The 24,659-nt window shown below is 42.1% G+C and overlaps 1 protein-coding gene across 2 annotated transcripts in view; it reads right to left on the reverse strand.

The window, feature by feature from the left end:
- Positions 1-539: 539 nt before the first annotated feature.
- Positions 540-24,659, reverse strand: part of TAF1 (TATA-box binding protein associated factor 1) — a 29,658-nt gene continuing 5,538 nt past the window's right edge. The window contains exons 7-40 of one of the 2 annotated variants that reach the window (XM_058813830.1): positions 24,339-24,557; positions 23,943-24,144; positions 22,974-23,087; positions 22,287-22,454; positions 21,777-21,904; positions 21,567-21,674; positions 20,568-20,741; positions 20,314-20,487; positions 20,126-20,230; positions 18,884-19,084; positions 17,808-17,949; positions 17,235-17,365; positions 16,621-16,701; positions 16,068-16,217; positions 15,810-15,929; positions 15,468-15,643; positions 14,544-14,779; positions 13,082-13,289; positions 12,677-12,842; positions 12,317-12,528; positions 11,965-12,073; positions 11,674-11,772; positions 10,927-11,104; positions 9,941-10,008; positions 9,443-9,565; positions 8,986-9,078; positions 8,825-8,909; positions 8,256-8,323; positions 8,061-8,177; positions 5,219-5,344; positions 3,714-3,812; positions 3,345-3,495; positions 2,446-2,623; positions 540-1,435 (exon numbers count right to left, since the gene is read on the reverse strand). In XM_058813830.1, the coding sequence (XP_058669813.1) occupies positions 1,219-1,435; positions 2,446-2,623; positions 3,345-3,495; positions 3,714-3,812; positions 5,219-5,344; positions 8,061-8,177; positions 8,256-8,323; positions 8,825-8,909; positions 8,986-9,078; positions 9,443-9,565; positions 9,941-10,008; positions 10,927-11,104; positions 11,674-11,772; positions 11,965-12,073; positions 12,317-12,528; positions 12,677-12,842; positions 13,082-13,289; positions 14,544-14,779; positions 15,468-15,643; positions 15,810-15,929; positions 16,068-16,217; positions 16,621-16,701; positions 17,235-17,365; positions 17,808-17,949; positions 18,884-19,084; positions 20,126-20,230; positions 20,314-20,487; positions 20,568-20,741; positions 21,567-21,674; positions 21,777-21,904; positions 22,287-22,454; positions 22,974-23,087; positions 23,943-24,144; positions 24,339-24,557 (4,926 nt within the window). In that variant the 3' untranslated portion in view covers positions 540-1,218. The remainder of the gene's footprint in view (positions 1,436-2,445; positions 2,624-3,344; positions 3,496-3,713; positions 3,813-5,218; positions 5,345-8,060; positions 8,178-8,255; positions 8,324-8,824; positions 8,910-8,985; positions 9,079-9,442; positions 9,566-9,940; positions 10,009-10,926; positions 11,105-11,673; positions 11,773-11,964; positions 12,074-12,316; positions 12,529-12,676; positions 12,843-13,081; positions 13,290-14,543; positions 14,780-15,467; positions 15,644-15,809; positions 15,930-16,067; positions 16,218-16,620; positions 16,702-17,234; positions 17,366-17,807; positions 17,950-18,883; positions 19,085-20,125; positions 20,231-20,313; positions 20,488-20,567; positions 20,742-21,566; positions 21,675-21,776; positions 21,905-22,286; positions 22,455-22,973; positions 23,088-23,942; positions 24,145-24,338; positions 24,558-24,659) is intronic. The other variant, XM_058813829.1, reaches the window with a different exon arrangement.

Raw genomic sequence — 24,659 nt, forward strand, 5'->3', positions numbered from 1 at the left:
CAAAGGCGGCGGGACTGCGCATGCGCCGCCTCCTCCCGGTACCTCCGCACGTGGCTCCGCGGAACCGCCGCTCACCTGGACAGCGGAGCCCGGACAGCGGAGCTCAGATAGCGGGACTGAGGGGCTCGGACACCGGAGCTCAGATAGCGGGACAGAAGAGCTCAAATAGCGGGACTGAGGGGCTCGGACACCGGAGCTCAGATAGCGGGACTGAGGAGCTCAGATAGCGGGACTGAGGGGCTCGGACACCGGAGCTCAGATAGCGGGACTGAGGAGCTCAAATAGCGGGACTGAGGGGCTCGGACACCGGAGCTCAGATAGCGGGACAGAAGAGCTCAAATAGCGGGACTGAGGGGCTCGGACACCGGAGCTCAGATAGCGGGACAGAAGAGCTCAGTCACGGGCCAGCGGAGCTCAGTCACCGGGCCAGCGGAGCTCACTGGACACCACAGCTCACCGAGACAGTGCAGCTCAGTCACAGGGACAGCAGAGCTCAGGCTCAGCGTGTACCCGCACAGAGGAACAGCAGCAAAGGCGGCTGTATTCCCATTCCTGCTTTATTTCCATGAGTGCTCTCAGCCAGGACTCCATACGGAACCCCGGGGTCTGCAGCAGCTTCCCCAGGGCACTGACAATTAGCAGTGTCCGCTGAACTCTGAGCCTTCCTAAAGGCTCACATTACCAAAGTCTGGTTTCTGGAGGTAGTTGCAACTTACAGAAAAAGTTGGGCAGCTGTTTTTGAAGTATTGGTAGTTGTTAGGCAGTTCCCAGAACCACTCAGGGGTCAGACACTGTATTTGTGGTCCCAGAGAAAAAACTCCCCTTTATGAAATGAAAATTGCCTTACAGTTGTACATCAACAGCAAGTATTTCATTCTGAGCAAGATTTTTTTCCTGACAGACATGCATGTATCCAACAGGTCAGTATTTCTGAGGAATTACTTTACATCAATGAAGACTGAAGAACAAACCATACAAACCTGTATCTGAATTCTGGAACCAGTACAGGCTACAACAAGCCAAGGCTTCAGCAGGACACGCTTGTCTAAAGCTTATTTTTCACCGTTTACTCATTCATATACCATGTTTTATAATCAATTAAAATATCTAAAAAAAAAAAAATCTTATCGACATAGCCCACACTACACTGAAATTGGGACAAGAGAAATTCAGGAGCCAAGAGTGGCTCAGAATGACCATCATCTCGGGGAAGGGACTTCATTCATCTGAGTCCAGGTCACTGTCTCCTGCAATGGAGTGAAAGTCCTCACTGTCCTCCTCATCCTCAGACAGATGGACCTGACTTAACACGCTTGGCCCCGAGCGCTGCTGCTCTTCCTCCTCCTCCTCTTCGGAGATCTCATAGCCTCCAATGCTGCTGAAACTCGTGTCTCTTGTGTTGGACTTTGGGTCTGGTTCCTCATAGCTGCCATAACTAGAAGAAAGAAGAAAATAATTTCAAACGAGCTACTGATACCAGCAATTCTGTATTTAACTGCTGTAAGAGTTGGCTTGAAGTCCTGTGAACACCAGGACTGTGCATTTCAATTCTGTTACTGGCCAGCTTTTAAAAACAGAAACTAAAGAAAAAACAGTTCTCCAGTGAAACAATTCCACTATCTTCACTCCACTCTGATACACTCCAGGCAGGAAAAACTGATTGCTCCAAGAGCTTCTGTCACCTTCAGTGCAGATAGAAAGTGCAGGAGTGTTTTCAGTCCATTCCCATCCTCTCTAGAACTTCCTGATGACTCTTGTCAAGATCCTGGGCTGGAATGCCAGCCCAGCTACCTGTCAGCTCTGATGCCTGTGACTTATGAGGCAATGTCAATATTTGGACCAAGAAACTGAATTCCACAAGTAGAAGAAGAACAGACAATCAAATACTTATACTCTACAGCATGCCCAGAGAAGGGAGAGTAGATTGCTGTTCTCTCAAATGCAAAAAAAAAAAATAAAGCTGATATTGTTGTATTTAATTTTCTAATAATTGAACACCTACCAAAATACAGGATGTGCATATTCCTATACTTCTGGACTTCAACTGAGCAGTTGAATTTCAAGTGAGGACATGCTTGTTCTTAGAGGGGGTAAAAATGTTTATCTGCTAAATCACTTCTTAACTTCAAAGTCATCTTGTAGTTTGAGATAGCTTATAAAAAACTTTATTTGTCCTGCCATCGAAAACCACTACATATGTGCAAGAAATCATCTAACTTAAAATTAAAAAATGGGTGGGTTTTTCTTCTAATTTAACTCATATTTTTATTAGTGAAAATCTAACAGCAACCCCAAATTTCTGTCAGTAAGAATAAATGGTATTATGGTTGCAACAATAAGAACAGTCACAAGATAACTTTACGAAAAATATGAGATATTCTTCAGGTTGTTATGATGAAAATTTCAAAAATCTTTAAGAGAAGGGATTTTACCAGCTGTAATTACCTGATATTGCTGTCCTCCATAACATGAGATGTCTCCCCACCATCTCCTTCATAGGACATCATGCTTTCTTCATTGTCCATGCCCATCCTTGTGTTCTCTTGAAGAACATGAGGCTGTTTGGGTCTCACTGCATTGGGCTCCACATCTGAGTCACTGCCACTCTCACTCAGCTGGATAGCTGTGTGATGAACCAAAGTTTGGTCAGGAACTGCCAGGTTTGTTCTGTCACTCACATACCCAGTGTCTGTGGTTCAAGGCTGCAGTGCTGATTGTAAGGAATGTTTACAAAGCCCTGTCTCCACAACGCAGCAGAAAAGGTATCTGGGAGGTGACACCACCCACTGAGTGCCCAATTCTGATGTTATTCCAAAGCAATCTCACTACCACCATTACCCAAAAGGCCTTATGTCTTGTCTACTCTGGAAAATTCCCCCTTCTTCCCTCCTAATAATTTTCAGAAGTCACTGCTAGATACTACATGCTTTTCTGCATAAGTTTGTATTAAAACTTAGAAATAGTCTGAATAACCTCTGTACACCTCTTCCTGTTTGTGATAACATTGTTTTAACATTAACATTTTACATTTAACATTCATAACCCTGTTTCATATCAAATTAAATATCCATTTAACTACCCATTCGTTGCTCTGCATACCAAATCATACTTGCAGTGTTTTCAGAACTATTTGCAGTTTCACTTTATGAAATACAATCAACAAGAGCTTGTCTTAACTCTGCTTTCATGTGTGTCTATACTTACAGCATTCCCATTCCTATTTTGGTTTCAGTCCCATTTGTGTTCACCTAGTTGCCCCTTTGGTCTCTGCTCTCTACTGCATGTTTTTGTGATGGAAGCATGAGATCAGCTGGGTTCATCAACAATCAGAAAAGGACACTTACATGAGAAAGGATTATCTCCCTCTTCATCACTCCCATCATCATCATCCTCTCCATCAGACATAAGCAAGTCTTCATAGAGGACACTGGCCTGGGGCTGCTGGGCTGATCCTTCTTCTTCATCAGCAAGGTCACCATCTGCATCTTCAACCTCCTGGGTCACACAAAGAGGGATGCTGAAGATCCAGCAGCATGCTGCCACTTCTACCAGAGATTTCCCACTCTGTCCACTCTGAAGCATTCATTCCCTCATTTCCCAGTGCTAACTTTTCCAAACTGCATTTCAGAGCCTGTCTCAGGGCAGCAGGCACAACAGACAGCCCTGAAAGTCAGTACCTACACTGTGGCTGGGATTTCTGTAAATATACTCACTGGGGCTGGAGTCTTAGGCTTGCCATCATCATCCTCATCAAATCCTTCAATATCCACATCAGAGTCTTCCTCGCCCAGCCGGCCTCGCCCCTGGCGCATCTGGATGGGAACAAAAGAGCAGTGACACTGAGGGTGGCACTGCTGGACGTCACCCAGAACAGCAGTGACACTGAGGGTGGCACTGCTGGACATCACCCAGAGCAGCAGTGACACTGAGGGTGGCACTGCTGGACATCACCCAGAGTAGCAGTGACACTGAGGGTGGCACTGCTGGACATCACCTGGGGGTGTGAGGGACACCTGGGCCACAGAGGTGGGTGTGGAGGCACAGGAAGGGAAAGACAGAAAGGAAAATATTTGTGTATCACTCTCAGAGCAAGGATTCTTCTTCTCTTTATTGCAAGATGAGAGAGCACAGTCTCCACACACTTCTACCTGGTGTGCTCATCCTTGAATCTCCAGCCTCACAGACCAGAGTTCCTTGTTCAACTAGTTATTTCTGGAAAATAGCACTAAGTTGTGAAAAAAAATGCTTATTTTCATAATATATTTTAAAAGCATACAGCATTTCCCCCAAATCTTTTTCTGTCCCTCTCTTCCTGTTCTTTCCACAGTCCCCATGAGTCCAAGATAAAGAGGACATGCAGGATTCTGTCCCAAAGACTATAAATTACTACAGAAAGCTTGAAGACTTCCAAATCTAGAAGGCATTCACAAAGCTACAGATGGCCACAATACTACACAGAACTATTCATAACCAATCTCTGTTTGCCTGCATTGTTCAGAATAGCTCTCACCAGTCTTTCTGGTACCACCTTCAGTCTTATGGCTCCCCTCACCTTCTTCATCCTCCTGGTAATTTATTTTCATGCTCCTATTACTGCACATCCTTCTGCTATTCCCTCTCCTTCAACATTTATTGTTTTGTTTAATACAGAATAAAGGCTAAGGAAAAATATTCTGTGGTTACTGTAACAAGTTCATTTCTAGTTATTTAATGCCTTTAACCTGTCTGCTTTTCCTTTTACAACTATAAGGTATCTACAGTGGCAACCATATGTTCCAAGCTCCTAATTGTCACTGGATGCAACCATAATAATCTAATTATGATCTTGTGAATGTGTAGAATATCCTTCACCATTTCCTTCTTCGGAATTAACAAGGGATTGCATATTAACCCTCTGTAGCATGAGTCACCAGGTTTCTACTTCCAGAAGCAGTGAAGTAAACAAATACCTGGCCTTAGGCAGATTATTTTGCAGCTTTTGATTCTCTATTCTTTGTTTTGCAGTGTCTCAATTCCCAGTGCTCTTTAATTTTTTTTTTTACTTTTGCCTCAGAGCAGTCAAAATTAAGAAAATATCATAACTTTTGGAAGGGATATCCTTCGCTGCTTGGAAAACTTGATCTTTGTTACCTGTTTCCTACAAAGTCATTGCCTCCTTTTGGTAATTTGCTCATGCAAGACAACTCCCCAACCAGATGAGAAAATGGAGGATTCTGACCTGAGCTCCTCGCTTCCCTGAGGTAGTGATGGGAGTGTCCATAGCAGACAAATTGCTTTCATCTTGATAGAATGAAGCACCATGGGATACACTGAGGGAAGTGCTGGTATCATACAAATCTGGTGGCTAAAGTATAGGTGGAAACAGGAGACAGAACATTCTCAGGCACTGAACTAAGACTGGAACATTATCTTGAGAGGCAAGACTGGGATTTCAGGACTAAATGCATCTTTCTGGCATGGTGTTCATATCATTACACACAGTTTAGTCAAAATGAGCTAATTATTCTTAAAGAAGAAATGGGGTAAATGCAATGGCTCAAAACCTCAGCTGTGAAGTTTGCCAAATAACAGATTTTAAAATAGAAGTCAGTACTTCTATACAGTGCTATTCTACGAAGGCCAAAATCACAAATGGGCTCCAAAAGGATTCAATAAATTTACAGAGAATTGACCTCTCTGCAGCTCATAAATACAATGGTCCAGGTCCAACACAAGTTTAAGGTGCCTGAACAACCAATTCCCAGCAGCAGAGAGGGTTTGCTGTAAAAATTATCACTGCATGTTTGCATCCACCTACTTCTATTCCCTGCCACAGACAGGAGACTTGATTACATCAACCTTTGGTCTGACTCAGCATGGCCCTTTTCATTCACTTCCTTATAATGGGAATGCTGTTGCAGCCCCAAATGTTCCAATCAGAACTGGGAAAAGTCTAGCACCTATGAAACAGCAAAGCTGCAGCTTCCAATCAATCCTATATAAATCTCAACTCCTAAAGGTGATGCAGGCAAGAAAAAGGGGATTTGGATAAAATGTTCCAAAAGCCAATCTGCAGTTTGCATGGAGACTGACCTCTGAAGAGTTAATGAGGAACTACATGTTAGGATTTTGATAAAGTTCCCTTACAATACACACTTCAGAGACAATACTGAAAGTCTTAAGAACAATAAAAATAATTCTTAAATTAGGGAAAACAGGCTTCCTAAGATTTAAACTGACATGTAGCACAGACAGCTCTCAACTGTATTTCCTTTTTATATCCTGGAGGCCAACCTCTGAAGACCCATATGGGGAGATAAATGTTGCCTGTCACAACTGCATTTAAAAAAGGGAACTAAAGCTAAGCAATTCCCCCAGACCTGCCATCTGTGGCAAGTTTGGGAGTGTGGGAAGTGGGATTTCTGCCCAGAAGCAGAGGGAAAGGGTGGCCTTCAGGTGACAAGTTCAAGGCAGAAGCTCAGAGAGCTCTTTCCCCTTAGCAAGGACAGTTCCCTGCCCAGGCCTCCTTTCCTCTCTTCTGATCACCAGCTTGGAATAAAACAGACCAAGTAACATTGCTCTTGGGAAGGAAATCATCAGGTGAGAAAATGGCATTTTTGTCCTTTACTCTCTGATGCATTGGGGTCACCACTGATGCCATTTAATTCTTGAAATATGTCAACAAATCATTTCAATATCTCATCCCTAAAGACTCTCCTGCAGCCCAACACTTCCTATTGTCAGGAAAGTCTTTTCCCATGATACTCAGTCTCAGCATTCCCAACCAGTTGAATTTGATCATGATTTCTAGCAAATACTTTCTACCTTCCTAAAATGCTACATTTTGGGTATTTTTGTGGGGAGAGATGGACGGGAGGGCGTTAAATATTGCCCCAAACCCTCCTGTGTCCTGCTACCCTGGCTCAGCCATACAGTCTTTGTATAGTTCTTGCCTAAACAATTTTTAAACTCATTTTTTAGCTTAAAAATAATCTTTATAAGATCTTAAATTGTTCCTGAACTTCAGGCTCTTCTTTTCTGCTCTGACTTTGCTAAAATTAAATGCAACTTTCCAGATGTAATTACATCAGACTTGCAAAGAACTGAGAAATTATTGGCCTACAACTGGGCTGAACAACTGCAAATAAAGTTTTGATTTGTCTTCCTATACCCCAACATTTGCATTTTATCATTCAATTATCAAAACAGAGATCTTTCCCAAGGCCTATGAACTTTTTCAAATAAACAAAAGGCACATCTCAGACACTAGGATGACATCCCCCTGCTTTCCTAGGCAAATTCCAAAGTTAATTTTAGTTTTTATGAATTAAGTTGTCATTCCTGGTGGAAGTTTTTAACTGATGTTTTTAAAAACATCAAGCAACCCAAAATAAGAATTATTTTTTAAAAAGCTTAAGTAGCTTATAAATCTTTGCCAAACTATAAACACTGAAAAGAAACCCAGCATGAACTTGCTCTGTAACACATAGAAAATACCTGACACACACAATTGTCTTCCATAATATAATGATAAAGGTTAAAAAATGTTATTTTCCACTACAACTGCAACAAGAGATGCAGAGAATCCCAGCAATGAGGGTACAGTTGGAGTTTGCTGACCTTATTAGAGAGTTCCTTTACCCACAGCAATGAGCCTTTCCAACAATGCCACCACCAAACAGCTCCCTGGAATCCACTACATCCATCTTTTGTTCTCATGTTCTCCTTACCTGTCCACTGCTTGACTTCTGAGGGTTTCTAAATGTTACACTTGCACAGTCCTTGACCTTCCAACCCACACTCAGCTGTACCTGACTGTACACAGCTCATTGTAGACCAGTTTTACAACTTCCCTGGGAAATGTCTCTCTTTGTCTTAGGTACCTCACTCTCTGAAGCATCAGAACTGCTTCTAATATTTATTCTTAAAAAGCAGTATGTGTTAGCACACCATCCAACAACATACACTACTAAACAACAAACTGCAGACAGATGGAGAACATGAAACAAAGAGGAAAATTGGGATCAAACACCCAGGAGACTGAAACTAAAAGGAAGTGAAAGCCTTTCTTGGTCACTTGCCTGTGGAGTGTAGGGACCAGGGGTCATAGGATCAAGACTCTCCAGATCTGCCTCCTCCAGTGCTGCTTCCTTAGCAGTAGAGATGTCTCTCTCAAGTTGAGTCAGGTGCTCATCATACTAAGAACAAAAAAGCTTGCTAAGGTTGCAGAGCAGAAAATTCAAATTGCAAATATTCCACTAAAGTTGTCCACATACCTCAGCTAAAGTCTGGTAACAGATGTTTACAATCTCCTGGGCTGTTTTTGTGTACTGGCTGTCTGACCCTGTAGCAAGAAACAAATCTCTTTATACATTCTGAGGTTTTTTCAATTCCAGCTGCCAAGACAGCAAGACAGGTTTTGGTTACACAGACCCCTAAATCCTAACTTTTTCTGAGTAAGCAGAGCTCACATTCAGCTAAAATAGCACAACCAGTTTGTTCCAGAATTAAAAGTGTGATTTAGAGGATTTAGAGGTACAACAGGAAGGTTGTACCCTGTCTGTCTCAAGGAAATTCCCAGAAACAAATCACTGGATCAGAGACGTGCACTGAGCAAGCAGAACATCCTCCCCAGTGTAACTGCCCCATTCTGCACCAGATGGTAATAAAGCTCCATGTGACAGGAAAAACAGCACTGTTTAAGCATTTATTTTCTCAAGAAAGGAAAAAAATCATCAGGTTTATCAATCACAGCCTCAGGCTTCAAAACACTTTGGCAGTACAGGTGCCCAGATGAATTAATGTAAGTACAAAAGGCAGCTGAAGCCTCATTTCCACCACCTACCATTGTACTTAATGCTGTTGGCAAGGATGAGGTTAACATCATCCAGGAAAGTCTCCCTGTTCTGGTATTTGTGTTTGGAGATATTCTGGAAGAGAATTGTCACCCAGTGAGTGATCAAGTCCAAACACCTCTCAAGAGACTGCTCAGCCCAAGCTGCTCACCTTGCGGATGGTCTCCAGATCCATCGGATTGGCAATCACCTTGTAGTAGTCAGGAACAAACTTCTTGTTAACTGGATGGTGGAATGGCCAAGACTGAAAAAAGAAGAAAAAAAAAAAAAAAGGAAACAGACAGGTTTAGAAAGCTTCTGTGTAGAATTTTCTACAGTTTGAGATACAAATGTCATAAAACAAGTCTGCAGAATTGATTAACACTCCAAATGTATTTAAGGTGTTTATAACAAGACCTCTTGAATTCAATCATTTAGGTTCAGGAGGGACACAGAGAAAAGATCTACCAGCTGGATTTTTAACTAGGCCTGCTGATTCTATTTGACAGTAGGAACATATAATACAAATTGATAATTTTACAGAAGACTGTTCTATTTAATAGCACTGTTTTCTCCACAACCAGATCAGCATGTTTTGCACATCACACACAGTCACTCAAGATACATACATCTGGAACTGCCATCATCTTTTGAGTCACAATGTTATCCAAAATGAAGGAAAAGGCCACTTGATCATCATCATCCAGGAGAGGATTAATTGCTTTTTCTAATCGAGCCAGCTTATCTTCCTTCTGCAAAAGAAGTAGGGAAAATCAGTGGCTGACCCTAAACTAATAACTGAACTATCATGATACTCTGTCCCACAGAGACTCCCATGCACTTTTTTATGAAAACACTTGAAACTAACAGGGGGTAATAGTCAAGATATAATAGATAAGGTAACTAGAATAAGAAACAAGCATTTTTTCAGAAAGGCTCCCATGGGAACTGTTTAAAATGGTAAAAATTCAAATACCTTCTGGGGTAGGAGGAAGAACTCCCTTAATTTTCTACTACTCTCCCTAAACCCCTATGTTTTGTCTATGCACATCTATTCTCAAAGTCTTCAACCACCCCTGATCATCCCTCCCCCTCCATTCTGACCATAGCACATTGACAGAACTTGCCTCTTTTAGCTTTTCATCACACAGGTCGAGCATGGACTGGGATATCTGTGTCAGTGAGTGCTTTGGCCCTGCAAACACACACAAAAAAAAAATGGATCTTACTTATTAGGATAAATCAGGGATTTAACTGTCAAAATAATAAAGGAAGCAGCAAAGACACAAACTCAGTGCTGTTAGTGTCACCCTCAATGCTGCACAGTCTAGACAGACTCAGTGCAGCTGGGAGGTTTTTCTGTCAAATTAGTATATTTTGGACAAAGACATTTCTATCAGCAGTCAGAATAAAGCCAATGAATCAGCACTTTTCCCCAGCAGATACATGCTCTACCACAGAATATATGCTTTTATTTTAAACTAGCTTTCTTTCATTTTTAAAACTAGTTTCCTGACCTTCCCAAATAGGGAAAAAGTTTATTGCAACCGAGAATAAAATATATAAAATCATGACAGCAAACTCTACTCAAAGCTGCATGCTCCAAGGCACTGCCTTCAAAGGGTGTGAACTATTCCTATTAGCATTGAAAGATTCATTCAATAAAGCATAATAATGTAATCTAACTCAAAGCTGCATGCTCCAAGGCACTGCCTTTAATGGGTGTGAACTATTCCTATTTGCATTGAAAGATTCATTCAATAAAGCATAATAATGTAATCTACTGAAAACAATATTTTACTTCGCTATGAAGGAGGTAGGCAGGACTTGAAACATGCAGAAGTCTTCAGTCATTGAGTCATTCCAAGACACAAACCCATAACTGAACTTCAATTACCACATCACAGTCAGCATTTAGTTGTTGCTACATGCTACATTCACTTCTTTCTTATTAATTAATTAGTTTACTAACATTAATATAATCTTTCAGGTATATCTGGAAAAATATACGTTCACTATTGCCATCTGGAAGAGAATTTGCTCTGCTTTTATGTTGCTTTTGTTGACTCTAAAAGTTCCACAGCTCATCCACAGGATTTCCCTGTGTTTTTACCATTGTAAGTGGCACTGTTCTTCACAATGAGCTCCAGGTGCTCCCTGAACTCCTCCCGAGATGGGTACTGCCTCTTACGGACGTTTTCACGCAGGGTTTGTAAATCCATGGGCCGAGTAATGATCTTGTAATAATCTTTGACAACTTTTGGATTTACAGGAGTGTGGAAGGGGTATGTCTGAGGAGGAAAAGAAACAAATGGTTATTAGCACAGTTAATCTCAGTTTAACCTCCACAGTTAAACAGGCACTAATGTATAAAACCTTTACACAAACCGTTTCCTGCACCAGGGAAAACACAATAAAAAACAGTGTTTGCCATCAACCCCATGATGGCAAACACTTTCTTACATGCAATATTTTCTAATATCACTATAAGAAGGAAAATCTCACTGAGAATTTGTGGTATTTTCAATTGCAGCACAGAAGTTGAGAAACTGAACTTTTAAATTCTCATTTCAACTCAAATATTCCATTTAATCTTTTTATTTTGCAAGTTTCTGGCAAAGTCTGGTCAGAAAAGAGTGAAGGACAGATCTTCTCCAGTACCACATATACAAAAGCATTACACACTGCTACATTTCATTCATCTTATGCTGGTTTTGTTGAAAAAAAATTTTAAAAATATCACATATGAGCTTTTAACATGTACCTACAAAACCAGCCAAATTCTGGTGTCTACAACACATACCCTACTTCAACCATATTGCTTGAGATGCAGGATTTATGTGTCCTAGCTCAAACTTACATTGGGAAGATCCCTGATGTCATTGATGATGCCCTCCAAGATGGATGAGAGTGTCACCATGGGATCTGTTCTCCGCCGGTGGATGGATTTATGGGGACGCTGAAAAATCAGAGGCAGAAAAATGAAGGCAGTCCCAAGATGCAAAACATTTACTCACAGAAATCCTAGACAATTTAGCTTATTAATTTTCTGGGCAGGCACGAGGAGGTTGCACAGGAGCAGTTAGGGCCTGGCCAGCTGGTACAAACAGAAATGGAGGTGCTGCAATCAGCTCAGCAACTCTTCACTCACGTTGAGATAATCACAGTGCACCGTTGTCCCTACGCGACGCTTCTTCTTCGGAGGAAGCTGCTGCTTGGGAAACTTCAGGACCAGGGATTTCCTGCGGACCTCATCAGCACTAGGCACAAACAAAAAAGCACAATACTTCCTCCAGCCCTCATGTAAATCAAGATCATTTGTCCCCCAGTATTGGTTTTGGTTCCATCCCCCATAATAACTAATGCTTAATGGAAATTCTGTACTAACAGTTTATGTAAATCCCTGTCACTTTATGTGATTAATACACATATGAGTATTCTGCATTAAGCTCTACATTGTTTATTCTTATTATCCCCACCAGTATCTCTGCTTTTTCCCTTACCTCTCAATCAGTTGTTTTCCCAGGACAATTTTCGTTCCTTCAACTTTGATGAGTTCTTCATTGTCATTGTGAATGACTGTTTTTTCCAGCTCTTCCTCCTGCTCTTCTGTCATTGCAACAGGATTAGAAGGTGGGGCATTTGTTTGGTAGTAAAGAGGGCAGAACTTATTAGTCCTCATGTGCCCAATTGCACCACATGCTCCACATTTTAGCTGCAAAAATAGAAGGTGATGGATCAGAATTTACAAATGGGCTTCCAGTTTTGAGGCAAGGCATCATTAAAATCCCCCAGTGAGATCTTTAGTACATCACTAGAACACAAAATTTCTCCAGTAGCCAGAACCTGTATGGAATGCTTACTTTCAAGTCTGGACGCTCTTTCATTTTCTTGGGCTTCTTTTCTGGAGGGCCTTTGAGTTTCTCCTTCTCTTGGTTCCGCTTTAGCCTCCGTAGCTGCTCCTGGATCCTGCGCCGCTCCTTTCGCATCTCCTCACGGTGCTGCTCATCAAACAGAGCAAACTTCCGTCTGGGTGGGGGGAAAAACCACAGAAATTTTCCAGCCTAGCTCATGATTTGCCAGGTACTCTTCTGTCAGCTCAAAGTTTGTGACACTCTCCAAAGGGACAGCCATTAAACCTCTTTCTCTCCACAATTACTGCGCCGGGCTTCTACATTCAATTCTACATTTCTTCATGCTGTCAATGGAATAAAATAAGCCTGCAGGCAAAGTTAAGAGACAGGAGAAGGAGAGCAGGAAGGCCTTACATGAACTCCTCGTCCTTGGTGGTCCGTATGCGGCAGTAGGCGTCGATGACCGCGGGTTTCCGCACCGTCTCACACCGCACGTACTCCTTGCCCTCCTCGTCCCTGAACGTGCGGTAGATCTTCAGGCGCCGGCCCGTGGCAGAGGAATTCAGGCTGGTCACAGAGGCAGTGTCATCATCCTTATGAGAGTTTGCTGAGGCTGCTGAAGCTGTTGGCACAAGAAAATGCTTTATTTGCTTCTAATATTTTTCCACATTGTAGAAATACCATTGTTTAAATACAGCAGATAGTTTTGGCTTAAAAGCTTCCAAGACACCCACTCAGGAAAACCTAATAGCAGTCTTTCCTTGCTTGTTCATGTTCTCTTATGATGACATGAAATCCAGCTGAAACAAAGATACCTAATTATCCACATAGATTACAAAGCCAGAAAGAACAGCTACAGTCAACAAGGAGCCACAGGTACAACCTGCAATGCAATTGCATCTGGCCCTGCAGATGGATTAGTTACGGTGCTTTTCATCATAGGTATGGTTATTGAGGGTCAAGAATTATCCAGTTTTCCAAGGAGTGCTCCAACCAGTGTGTCAAGTAAGCACAGAATCTTTCCAGCACCATTCATAATTCAGGTTGAAAGGTTTTGTACAAAGTAACACTGGATATCTTTCATGAGGTAATAATCATCAAAAATCTTCCACATTTGCCTTATAAATTATTCCGGTAACTATTTATTAGTGATTTATTCCCAGTTTGAGAATAGGTGGCAACAATAACATTGACTCAGATGCAGAGCTCAGCTTTGCTCACACACATTCTACAAGTAACAATGGTCATGGGCACCTTCATGAAGTTCATTCACAGGCCAAATGTTTTACCAGCCAGTCAGGGACATGTCAAGTTCTCTGTTGGAATGCACTGAAAACAAGCACATCTCCAGGAGATCCAAATCTGGCAGCTGCCCAATTTACCTCCAAACATGCTGCCACAGCACACAGTGTAACAGACACTGCTATCAGCCTGCAGACTGTGTCTGCTTCACACACAGAGCTGTGTGTACACAGAAGATCCAACTACACAACCGTAAGATGATTGCAGGAACTATGTGTGAAGACATCTTGAGAAAAATACTGAAAAAAACCAGCTCCCCACTCAAAATAAAATAAAAAAAAGAAACTTCGGCAGGAAGCAGCAGTGACTATCTAAAGAAATACCAGAGTAAGTTTATAGTTCAAAATAAACAAAAGATATGACGCAAAGAATACACTTCACATGCACTTTCAGCCACTAAGTGCTCAAGAGAAGGAAGAACCCCCAGAGAGGGAAAAGCCCCAGATAAGCATGTTTATACATTCTCCCTGTAAGGAATCCACACTCTTGAGTGGCCAGATCAGCACACTTTGCAGCCTGATATAAAGTCCTGCATCCCTTCCCAGGCATAATTCTGGTGGTTGCAGTTACTTACACAGCCCCTTTTTGTCTCTCCTGTCCTTTTTGCCCCTATCTTTGTCATTGTCTTCTCCCAGGAGCATCCTTTGCAATTCCTTCCGTTCCTGCTCTTCTCTCTCCCGAGAGAGCTGAGAACTAGTTTTCTTGTTCTGTAACATATTCTCAATATTCTTTCCCATCTCTTCAAAGTCACTGTCTTCAGCTGAACTGCTATCTGTGTCTGTTGACAGGATCTCAGTGGATTCCAGAACCCTGAAATAGGAAGCATCCTAAAAGTCAGTGAATGTGGCCCTCCCAAATTAAAAAAAAAACCTCAGTCTGTTACTTTCCCAGAAATACAAAGGTAAAAATGATGCAAAGATTTGAGAATTAATGATACAAATCACTACTACAACGGGCATAACATATTTCCTTCTCAGTCCTCCTTTTAACCCCTGCTAAAAGAGCAACTGTTTCAAGACAATCTTTTCCAAATAGTTGATCTCTTCTTCATTAACAATACCTTATCCCCTCATCACTCAAGTCTCAGACCAGAACAAGGAGTAATCATGAATTTTGGCAGTTCTAAGAATAGGACATAGAATTGGTACCTGCTACCCAAGAGAGAGATGGCAAATTGTTCATAACAGGAAAGGGAAAGGGAAAGGGAAAGGGAAAGTCATGAACTACTGATGTGTGGAACTGCAGAACACCTCATGTTGTGACTCTGCAACACATTCTAACTTTCCAAAAGGTCTGTGACAACAAGGGTTTCTATTATTCTGAGGGTTTCTATTAACAGCCAAAGGCCTCTTTCTTAGTGTTGTATTGCATGAGCCAAACAAGTTGAATGAACACCTACACCACCACATATCAGTGAGCCCCAGACATGCAGAGAGCTGGACTTTTGAGGTGGGGACAGGGTGGGGTCCAAGGCTGTGAACATCAGATAAGAACGCACTTATTTTGTAAGTCGAAGATGCGCTGACACTCTTCTTTGTATCTCTCCTGATGCTCTGCCACAGAGAACCGAGAGCCACGGGCAAATTTGCTCATGGGGCCCTCCCCTGAGCGTGCCTGCTCTGTGGACATGGTACGGACCACGTCGATCACCTCCCACCGGGACAGCTTCTTTATCTGCAAACAGGAAGGCAAGGAGTGGTTCTAGAGACACACAGCTGAGGCACCTGGCTGTGGATCTCAATCCTCTCCATGAGGTCAAAGTAGAAATTTATACATCCCTTCCACCATCAGCTGCTAAAGCCTTAGTGAAGCATGCAGCCTGCCCTGGGCTCACACTCACCTCCTCCTCAGGCACTCCAAATTTCCGCAGAAGCTGTTTGGCATTTTTGAGGGAAAGCCGGCGCAGATCTGCGTCTGTGCCAGTCACTGTCTTCTTCACTGGCTGAGGCTCTTTATCGTCCTGTTCAGAGGAATATTCAGCCCATTAATGTTAAAGGAGACTTTCCTAGGCTCATCTGGTATTTTCTCTTCCTGATGTCCCTTATTTAGTTCACTTCTCCCACATGACTTCCCAGCTATTGCTCCTTGGGAACTATACCTTCTGCTGGGTTGGTTTGTTTGGAATCTTGACATAAGAAAATCCTTCCCCACAACCAGTGGGATCTGCAACACCAGTCACTTCTAGGAGGCACTTGCCCTTCATGGCAGCAATGAAGGCTCGTGTGGTGTTCCAGGGAGCTGTGCGCACCTGTCAGCGAGAAAATAAACAATCACAACCCTGTTACAGTCCAAGCTTTTATTTTGCAATTCTCCCAGTCATACTGAGAACTTTTCATCTGACACAATGAGGGTGAATTTCTCCTCTTGATCCTTCAGCTGCCCTGATAACACTTCAATGAATAATTGAAATGCTAAGGAACTCACAAAAAGGCATTTAAGGTAAAAAAAAGCCTAATCCTGGAAAGGACCTGCAAGAACAATCACCAAAGACAGGTATGAGCTGCCAGCAGAAGTTCCCAAAAAAGCTGTGTGAACATTGAAAGCACTGAATCAGACTTTAAATATGTCCTTTAAATACAAGGACCTCATTTTTCTCCTGCCATTCAAATTTATATACTGGTGTACACACTCATGCATCACTCTGATGATACCTCATCATCAATCTTCATTTGGAAATCCTCTTCATTCTCCTCTTCTGGAGCAAAGAAGGATTTCTCCCCATAACCTGCATCCTGCAGAGAAATGTTAGGGAAAAAATGAGAACCTGAAGTTTTAAAAAGGTTACTGCAGACAGATCTAGAAGTCATGAAGACTTGCCATGCTGAACAAGCAAACTTACACAGACAGTTGCCTGCAAGATTCACAGTGATCAAGAGTAGCAGAGATGTCAAACTGCCCAGTATTTTGACAAACTCCATATATAACAGTGCATTCAAATAAAAAAAAAAATATTCAGTGTCTCTTACAGCCACCTGCTGGTCACTTTCAGCTGTAGAGCGCCAGGTATAAACATAAGCCCTTTCCTGTACTTTCCCTTTGGTGCTTTTGAGCTAATTCAATGTTGAGATAATAGGTGGTAAGAATACAATGTTTCTCTCTTTAAAACTTAATTCCCTTTTATGCAGCAGTAAACTTAGCAAGTGACACAACAGTCAGGGACCTACCTTGCCTACTTTATAGCAGAATTAGCTTGAGAGAGGAGGTGTTACCTAGGCTCACCCCTCCCAGGGTGCCAGGAATTTGCCTTAGATTTAGCAGGATTTACCTTGAGCCGCTGCTCGGCTGCAATCATGCTGTAATAGGCACAGCACTGCTCTGGGGACACCATGGCTCGGATCTCTTCCTCTGTTGGCAACCTGAAATCTGGCTTTAAAACCCACCAGTTTGAGTCCATTCCTGAAAAATGCACAGGTCAAACACTGAGTGGTTTCCCACATGCTGGATGCCATCACAGTCCCAGCTTGCATTTGCATGTATTTGCTTGCAAAACACAACACAACACAGCCACACAGAGAGGGAATGTGTTTGTATTGTGTCTTTAATGAGTAAAGGGTTATTAAAAATGCCCAAAGGGTTATTAAAAATGTCTAAACTTGTGACCAGTGTCTACTGTCACTATTCTAGTGACTACTAAATGTAGTCACTTCTCATCATCAAGCACACTTGTGTCAAAAGAAAGCGCACATTCTTAAAAACTGGAACAAACAGCACCCCTGTCAGATTACAGTTCTACAAGCTTTCAAGAATGGTTTATCAGGAGATGTTCTCTCTTTGTGCTGTGTTGGGAGCTCCAGGAGCAGCACAGGATGGCTGCCCACCCAAGAAAACCCCTCAGTACCTGTGCGTTTGAAATCGGCGCAGAGCTTCAGGCGCTTGCGGATGCTGCTCTCGGAGTGCGAGGGAAAAGCCTTCTTGATGTCCTCCATGCGGATCCTCCGTGGACGGTCCCTGCTCTTCCAGAAGAGCCTGTAGATAAAAACCTACAAAACAACACCCATTTGTCCAAAGAAACAATAAACCAGCTTGTACAGACAGTACACACGATGTTTCTGGTGTCTGCTCCAGATTTGCTACTTAAAAACCACTGTTTCTCATAAATTTACTCAGTGAAGTTTTCCAAGCTGTGTGTCTGCTTCAGGTTCAGCTGCTTTTGAGAATGAGACGTGGAAAAAGTATATGTCTTGAAAATTCATTTTATCACATTAGAAACAGTCATGCTTTAGTACAGCATGAATAACCAAAGGGCTAAAGAACTCAAAAAAAAGGTATTTAAGGTAAAAAATGTCTAATCCTGGAAAGGACCTGCAAGAACAATCATCAAGAACAGGTATGAGCTGCTCTGCAAATACCTTGAGTTATAATTTTGAATTTAATTGACAGTAAATTACTAGAAATTTCTCCAAAATCTGAATTGGGGGATAATTATTGAGTGTTCATAGATCATCCTAAAGCTCAACCACAACAAGACCTATGAAGCAACTATTTCTGTGCTGTTTGATAGCACAGTGATAAGCTTCCTTAACTGATTCTTAGTAAAACCCATAAGTGACATTTTACACAGCACAAGCACTTCAAAACCCAGTCTAATTTGTTCCGTTTGTACACTTACATATAATTTTGTGACCTTTTATTCTGGTAATAAAAAGCCTTTATCATTTACTTATAAGACAGGATGCCATTAAAACAGAAGAGACAGGCTATAAATCTTTGGTTAAATGAAAACCAAAATGGCCTGACTGGTTAACATCCAATTCTTACATTGCTCTCATCTGACAAGAAAACAAACAAACAAAAAAAGAGAGTCACAGCAGGACAATGAGATCCTCAAATCAAGACTGTCCCAAGGTCCAAGCCTATGCCATTGGCTTGCCCCAAAGACCCCCCCAGATCCCCAAATAATCTCCTATCACAAACCTGCAGGAAGTCTCTGATATGTGTGTTAGCTCGCTTAGAGTTGGGCCCAGGTACTTCATAGAGTGGGCACTCCTGCCCAACTACAAAAATATCCACCAGTTCTCGAATGTAGTAACCTTGGCGTGTCCTGATGATCAGGAAATCTGTTTCAGGCATCTTATGTAAATAGATGGGGGCCCTGAAAAGATTGTTTTCAAATGCCTGTTAAGAGAAACAAATCAAAGTTCAGAAGTTTTGATCAAATCTTCTGTGATACAATCTACAAAAAAGATCTTAAAGACCAAAACAACACCCCAAGGTTCATTGCAATGGTACGCCATTATTTATATCACAGTATATGTAGATGTGCAGGGACTAGTCAAGGCTGAAGAACAAAAGCTTAAGAAACACTAGAACAAATGCAGAGATTGAAGGGCTCTTTGGACATTTGGAGGTACTTCAGGTCCTTTAAGGAGGCACTTTCAATAAAAGGCAGAAAGAACACATCTGCAAAAGGGTACAATAACCATAAAAACCAGCCAAACACACAATTAGCATTGTTAGTTCTGTGATAACTCTCTAATGTGAACCTTCACCTTACCTTTATCCTGTGGTACAGAATGGAAGAATTATTGCTGCAGCAAGAGCAACTAGCATTAACTGAAATCCATTTATATTTACATTAATGGATTATTAGCCAGGTGGTCCTTGTAACATTCTTAATTCCTCTCCCCATCTCAAATGTATGTATTTTAACAGCAGAGAGAGGGTCATAAAAGCACAAGTCTGTACACCTGACTAGTAAGTGGCATCCAAAAACTAGAAGTGTAATTCTCAGAAGGTACACATAAAATCCTGGACTGTGAGAAATCCATGTTTCTATCCCCTCCAACACCTATTTATTGAGCTTCTCAGCATTCAAGCAGCTTTGGTTTTGCCCTCAGTCCTCTCTAACACTATTTCTAATACCATTACTAAGCAAAACAGCAAAGATTCACTTCCTGCAATTCTTGTAACTCTTACAATAACTTTAAAAAGCACGCAACAGAGATTAAAAAAAAAAAAAGAAAGCTAGGAATAGAATTACTAATAGTAATTACTATTACTAGTAAGCAAAGAGATATAAACTGGAATTCAAAAGGAAGTTGGTGGGTTTTTTGGAAGCTGAGCATTATTTGTGATTGAATAAATAGGGCTTGTAAATAGGCTATTATGCCATGTCCAACTTATCAGTCTTTTAAATGTAAAAACCTCATTTCTCACCTGCAGTAATTGGCCTGGATGCAGAGAACCCAGGAAGGGAGAAGTGTGACAATAAACAGTCTCTCCATATTTACAGTCTGGAGCTCCTGGATCTTTGCCAGGTTTCTGGAAGGTGCAATGGAAGCGCTGTTAGCTCTCAGTGAGAGGCAGAGGGAAATCACTATCCAAGAGCAGAATCTGATACTCACCCTCTTGTAGTAATTTTTAATCTTTGTTGCCATGCCAACCTGCATCATCAGAGGGGCGTTCTCCTCACTGTACTCAGCCAGGATGAGATCTCCATCCTTGCCAGTGAGGTCCTGGGGTGTGCGCATGAAGAACATCTCCCCCCCGCCGGAGGCCTGGCGCTCCTGCTCCCGCATCTGCGCCGGGGACAGGGGACAGTGTCACCAGAACAGCTCACCCAGCTGCCCAGGGGCCACACAGACAGGAACAACTGGACCTTGGCTTTCTTCTTGATGTGCTTCAGCAGAGGCTGCACAGCGTGGGGCCCGGGCTGGGACAAGGCACCAAAGGAGTATTTCTTCAGGGGAGGCCGATGGAACTGCCGCAGCTTCATGGGACCCATGTGGGTGGGGAAGAATGGCTGGCGCAGCTCCACTGCTGGGATGGAGTGCTGGTACAGAACAAAGCTGTGCTAAGAGACATGCACCACCTCAAAAGTAAAACCATCATCTTATCCTGTTAAACCTTAAATAAGAGAGCCCAGGGATATTTTTAGGTTTACTAGCAGAAGTACAAGTGCATTGAAATTCACTTGTCATCATAAATGTTGACTTTTGACAGAAAAGTCCTTACTTCCATATAAAGATCTTTCCTTTGCATACAGGGATGACTTCAATTTTACCATTTCAAATGGTACCCAATGGTGGGATCTTTTTACTAATCAGGAATTACATATATAACCATTATTTGGTGGGGAGAAATTCATTTGGAATAACATACAGTTTTCCCATTACAGAAGATGCTGGAGTTAGATGAGGTTTTACAAGTCACTGAATTCCACAAAGAAAGAAGAAAAAAACTATCATCTCCTCACCTAGGCCTAGTGAGCAGTAATTCATATTCACCAGTAACTAAATTAATTTTATAATATTCAGACTAAGACACACAGTAGCAGCAGAAGTACAAACTGCACCTCCTTCTCCCCTCCCACTATTGGTTTACAAAGAATACTACATAACAAGACACCAAACAAAAGCATGGTGAGTAGGACACAGGAAGATCAAGCAACTAAACCTCAGTTTGATAGGGCAATCAATAAAAATTAGTTCAAACTCCTAATTTTAATTGAGCATTAAAAATATCTTTCATGAACACTTAACTGACCTGTTGTAATCTAAATTCTGTTTTTCTAAAATCTTCAGTCCTACCCTCAGCTAGAAACCTCCTACCAAGGCACTCAAGCTCTCTCACTCACAGTGAAGACTATTGTGACTACCTGGATGATGTTTCCTCCAAAGGTTCCTCGAAGTCCCTGCTGTTTGGGGTAGTAAAACTCATCATTGGAGAGGTTCCAGGGATCCTTCACCTCTGGCTGAGACATGTTCTAATTCAATTTTAAACACAGAAAGATGTCAAAAAAACCAACAAATCTCACTCCCTCCTCATCATTCCTAACCCTGGAGATGATGCTAAAGATTATGCTGACCTGCTGTGGTTCTTCCTTGATGACACCTGTTTTTCCCAACAGGATCCGACTCTTCTTTAGAGAAGATTCTTTCTTGTTCTCCTTGGATGGAGAGTTCAAAGTCATCTCTTCCTTTTCATCAGGAATTTCTAAAAGCACAAGTTTACATCCCTACCTTCCCTCTTCAAACCAACATGCATGCAAGTCAAATTAAGACAGTCACTCCTAAAACACATCAAGAGCCAGATTAATCACATTGAATTTAACTTTCAAGGCATTCATTTTTGCTTTCCTGTCAGTGCATTTAACTTGGAAGTTGAATGTGTACACCACACCAATAAAGGTTATTAGCATCGCCATGTTCTGCTTAGGCCTTTGACTTGCAAATTAACTTCAAAATCCAGAACAAAGGAAGGCTGTAAGTATTGCCCCAGTCCATTTATTTCCACTACAGTGTGATAATAAACCCTTGCTTCCATTTCCCTTTGTCTTTTCCCACTCAAGTCAAATTTCTGGATGTCATAAACGTACCTAGAATTATGTTTTCATCATTTGGATCAAGTGTTAAGACAGGGGGATCCAAGTAGGTTTCCATTGCCTGATCATCCCAGATGATATTGTCTTCCCAACGGCCATACACCAACTCTTCATTGTCAATTGGGAAAATGGAGTACCAGGGCTTGTCTTCATCCAGGGAAACTGCAACAAGCATAAAGTAGAACCCTTGAGAATTTTATACACAGAAAACTGTTTCAGCCTTGGCAGAAAACTATTTCAGATCTCATTCCCACATCTTACTCCCTCTACCTTCCCCATCTTTCAGGCTTCCTGAGGGAAGACCTCTGAAAGGCAAAAGAAAACTGATCTTGAAAGCAAAGAGGAAGTAGAGCCCCAAGTTTGAGCTTTACCAACGTGGGGGAAATGGATTTGTAAGGCATTATTAAAACTTGATAGAAAGTTCACACAGACTTGCACATCTGATGGAACGGCATTGAGTTTTACATCTCTTGTGTCTCACTATTCATTGAGACTGATAATGGAATAAAATCTTTTAAAACATCTCTCAGTTACCCCATCTCTGTAAAAACTAAGAAAACCAACACCAATGCTCAGAGACATTGGTCTATTGAAACACAGCCTCCAAAAAGTTTTAGAGCAAACAAGTAGCCCTTCTGCCACAGAAATATGTGTCACATGTACCTATTCATGGGCCATTACCTTGCTGTTCAGGGGCCTTTTCCTTGCACTTTGCTATGCCCAGGACTCCTGCCACATTGGGTTTCTGTGCTAGAGGAATTGGTGAGTTGAGCAAAGAGCCACTGCGGTTCAAACCTAGAGAAAAGGAAATCAAAAGCAAGGTCAGCTTGAGTGGGAGGGTCAGGGGCACTGCAGTGCCTCAAACCAGGACTGGGGGATTGCATGGAGAGTGACTCTCAGCCTGATGGACCTACTGCTCATATCACATATGTGTAATTAGAACTTAAAAAAACACATTTCACACAGAGCTGACTGCTGGAATCTGTAGCCTCTTCAAAGAACCTCCAATTCACACACCCAACACCTCAGTGTCTTGTACTCACAGCTAAACACTAAAGAATTGACACTGGTACCCAATAAAGATCTGACATCCCCATTAGTCTTTCCTTGTAAAAGCAGGATAAGATATAACAAACATTCATTCTATGTGAACAATTTCAATTTAAAATGCATCCATGTCTAAAAGAAGACTAAGGCTTGTAAGAATTGCTACTTCCTATCTAGAAAAAACAGTATACAATTTTTAATTGAGGAGAAACTTCCGAAGACTTTTACATAATTTTTCCAATTAAAAACAAAAGTAAACAAAATTCCACTAGCCTATAGAAAGAGGAGATTCTAAGGGCAGCTTTGCTTGATATTAATGTAGATGGATCCAGCATCTGGTATTCCACATGGGAAGAAGAACGACAGAGCTGGGATAGGGTTTTTTTTAACAGAAGTGACCTACTCTGGTTTTGGAAAGAAACCAAGTCTCAGAATTCTCAGGGGAGCTGTGATTTTTCCAAAAAGCACTCCTTCACAGGGGGAATTATGTTCTACATTTGAGACATGCAACTGTATATGTATAATTTTACTAAGTGCTGCAGTTGAGCATGTAATGAGCCAGCTCACTACAGCAAGTAAAGCTGGTGTCAGAGCCCTGATCACCTTGCTGGGCATTGTAGGCAGTGGCATTTCTGGTCATGCTGGATGGCAGCCAGCCCGCCAAGCTCGCACGCTGCGTCTTAGTCCCTTTGTGCTTGACATCCTCCCCGTTCCAGATGACATCATCCTCCCACTGGAGCTGTGTCACCATGAGGAAGTGCTCATCAGCTAGCAGATCATCCTTCTCCTTCGACGATTCTGCATCCTGGAAGGCAGTAATAAGAACTTGGAAGACGTGGAAGTCACATTGGAAGATGTGACTTGAAAGATGTCATTGCAAACGAACAGAGGAAAATTCAACATCTCATTCTGCACAGTGCACAACAATCCACCAGCCCATCACCGGATTCTCATTGTGCACCAATCCCCACATCCATCCCCACACTTTGCCCCACTCACCCCCTCCTCTGTGTTTCCTTTGGCCTCCTCCTCGTTCTTCTCCTTCAGCTTGAAGCCGTAATCGAAGCCACTGCCATCTTCAGGGACGCCCAGCATGTCGTACCAGAGCTGGGCAGGGCCATAGCGCCACTCGGCCACCTTGGGCTTGGTGTCTGTCACCTTGTCTGTGTCACCAGTTGACTGGGAGAATTTTGACTCCACAGGTGCCATCATGGTAATCTGAAGCACAGCGAAGAGGGAATGGTTACACTGGTGGTTTATCTAAGTGTCAGTAAGAGTCTCTTCCTCCCAAGTTTCCCAGCTTACTCCCATAGAAGAAAA

The sequence above is a fragment of the Ammospiza caudacuta genome, chromosome 14 (assembly GCF_027887145.1).
Source record: "Ammospiza caudacuta isolate bAmmCau1 chromosome 14, bAmmCau1.pri, whole genome shotgun sequence".
In the NCBI taxonomy this organism is placed as follows: Eukaryota; Metazoa; Chordata; class Aves; order Passeriformes; family Passerellidae; genus Ammospiza; species Ammospiza caudacuta.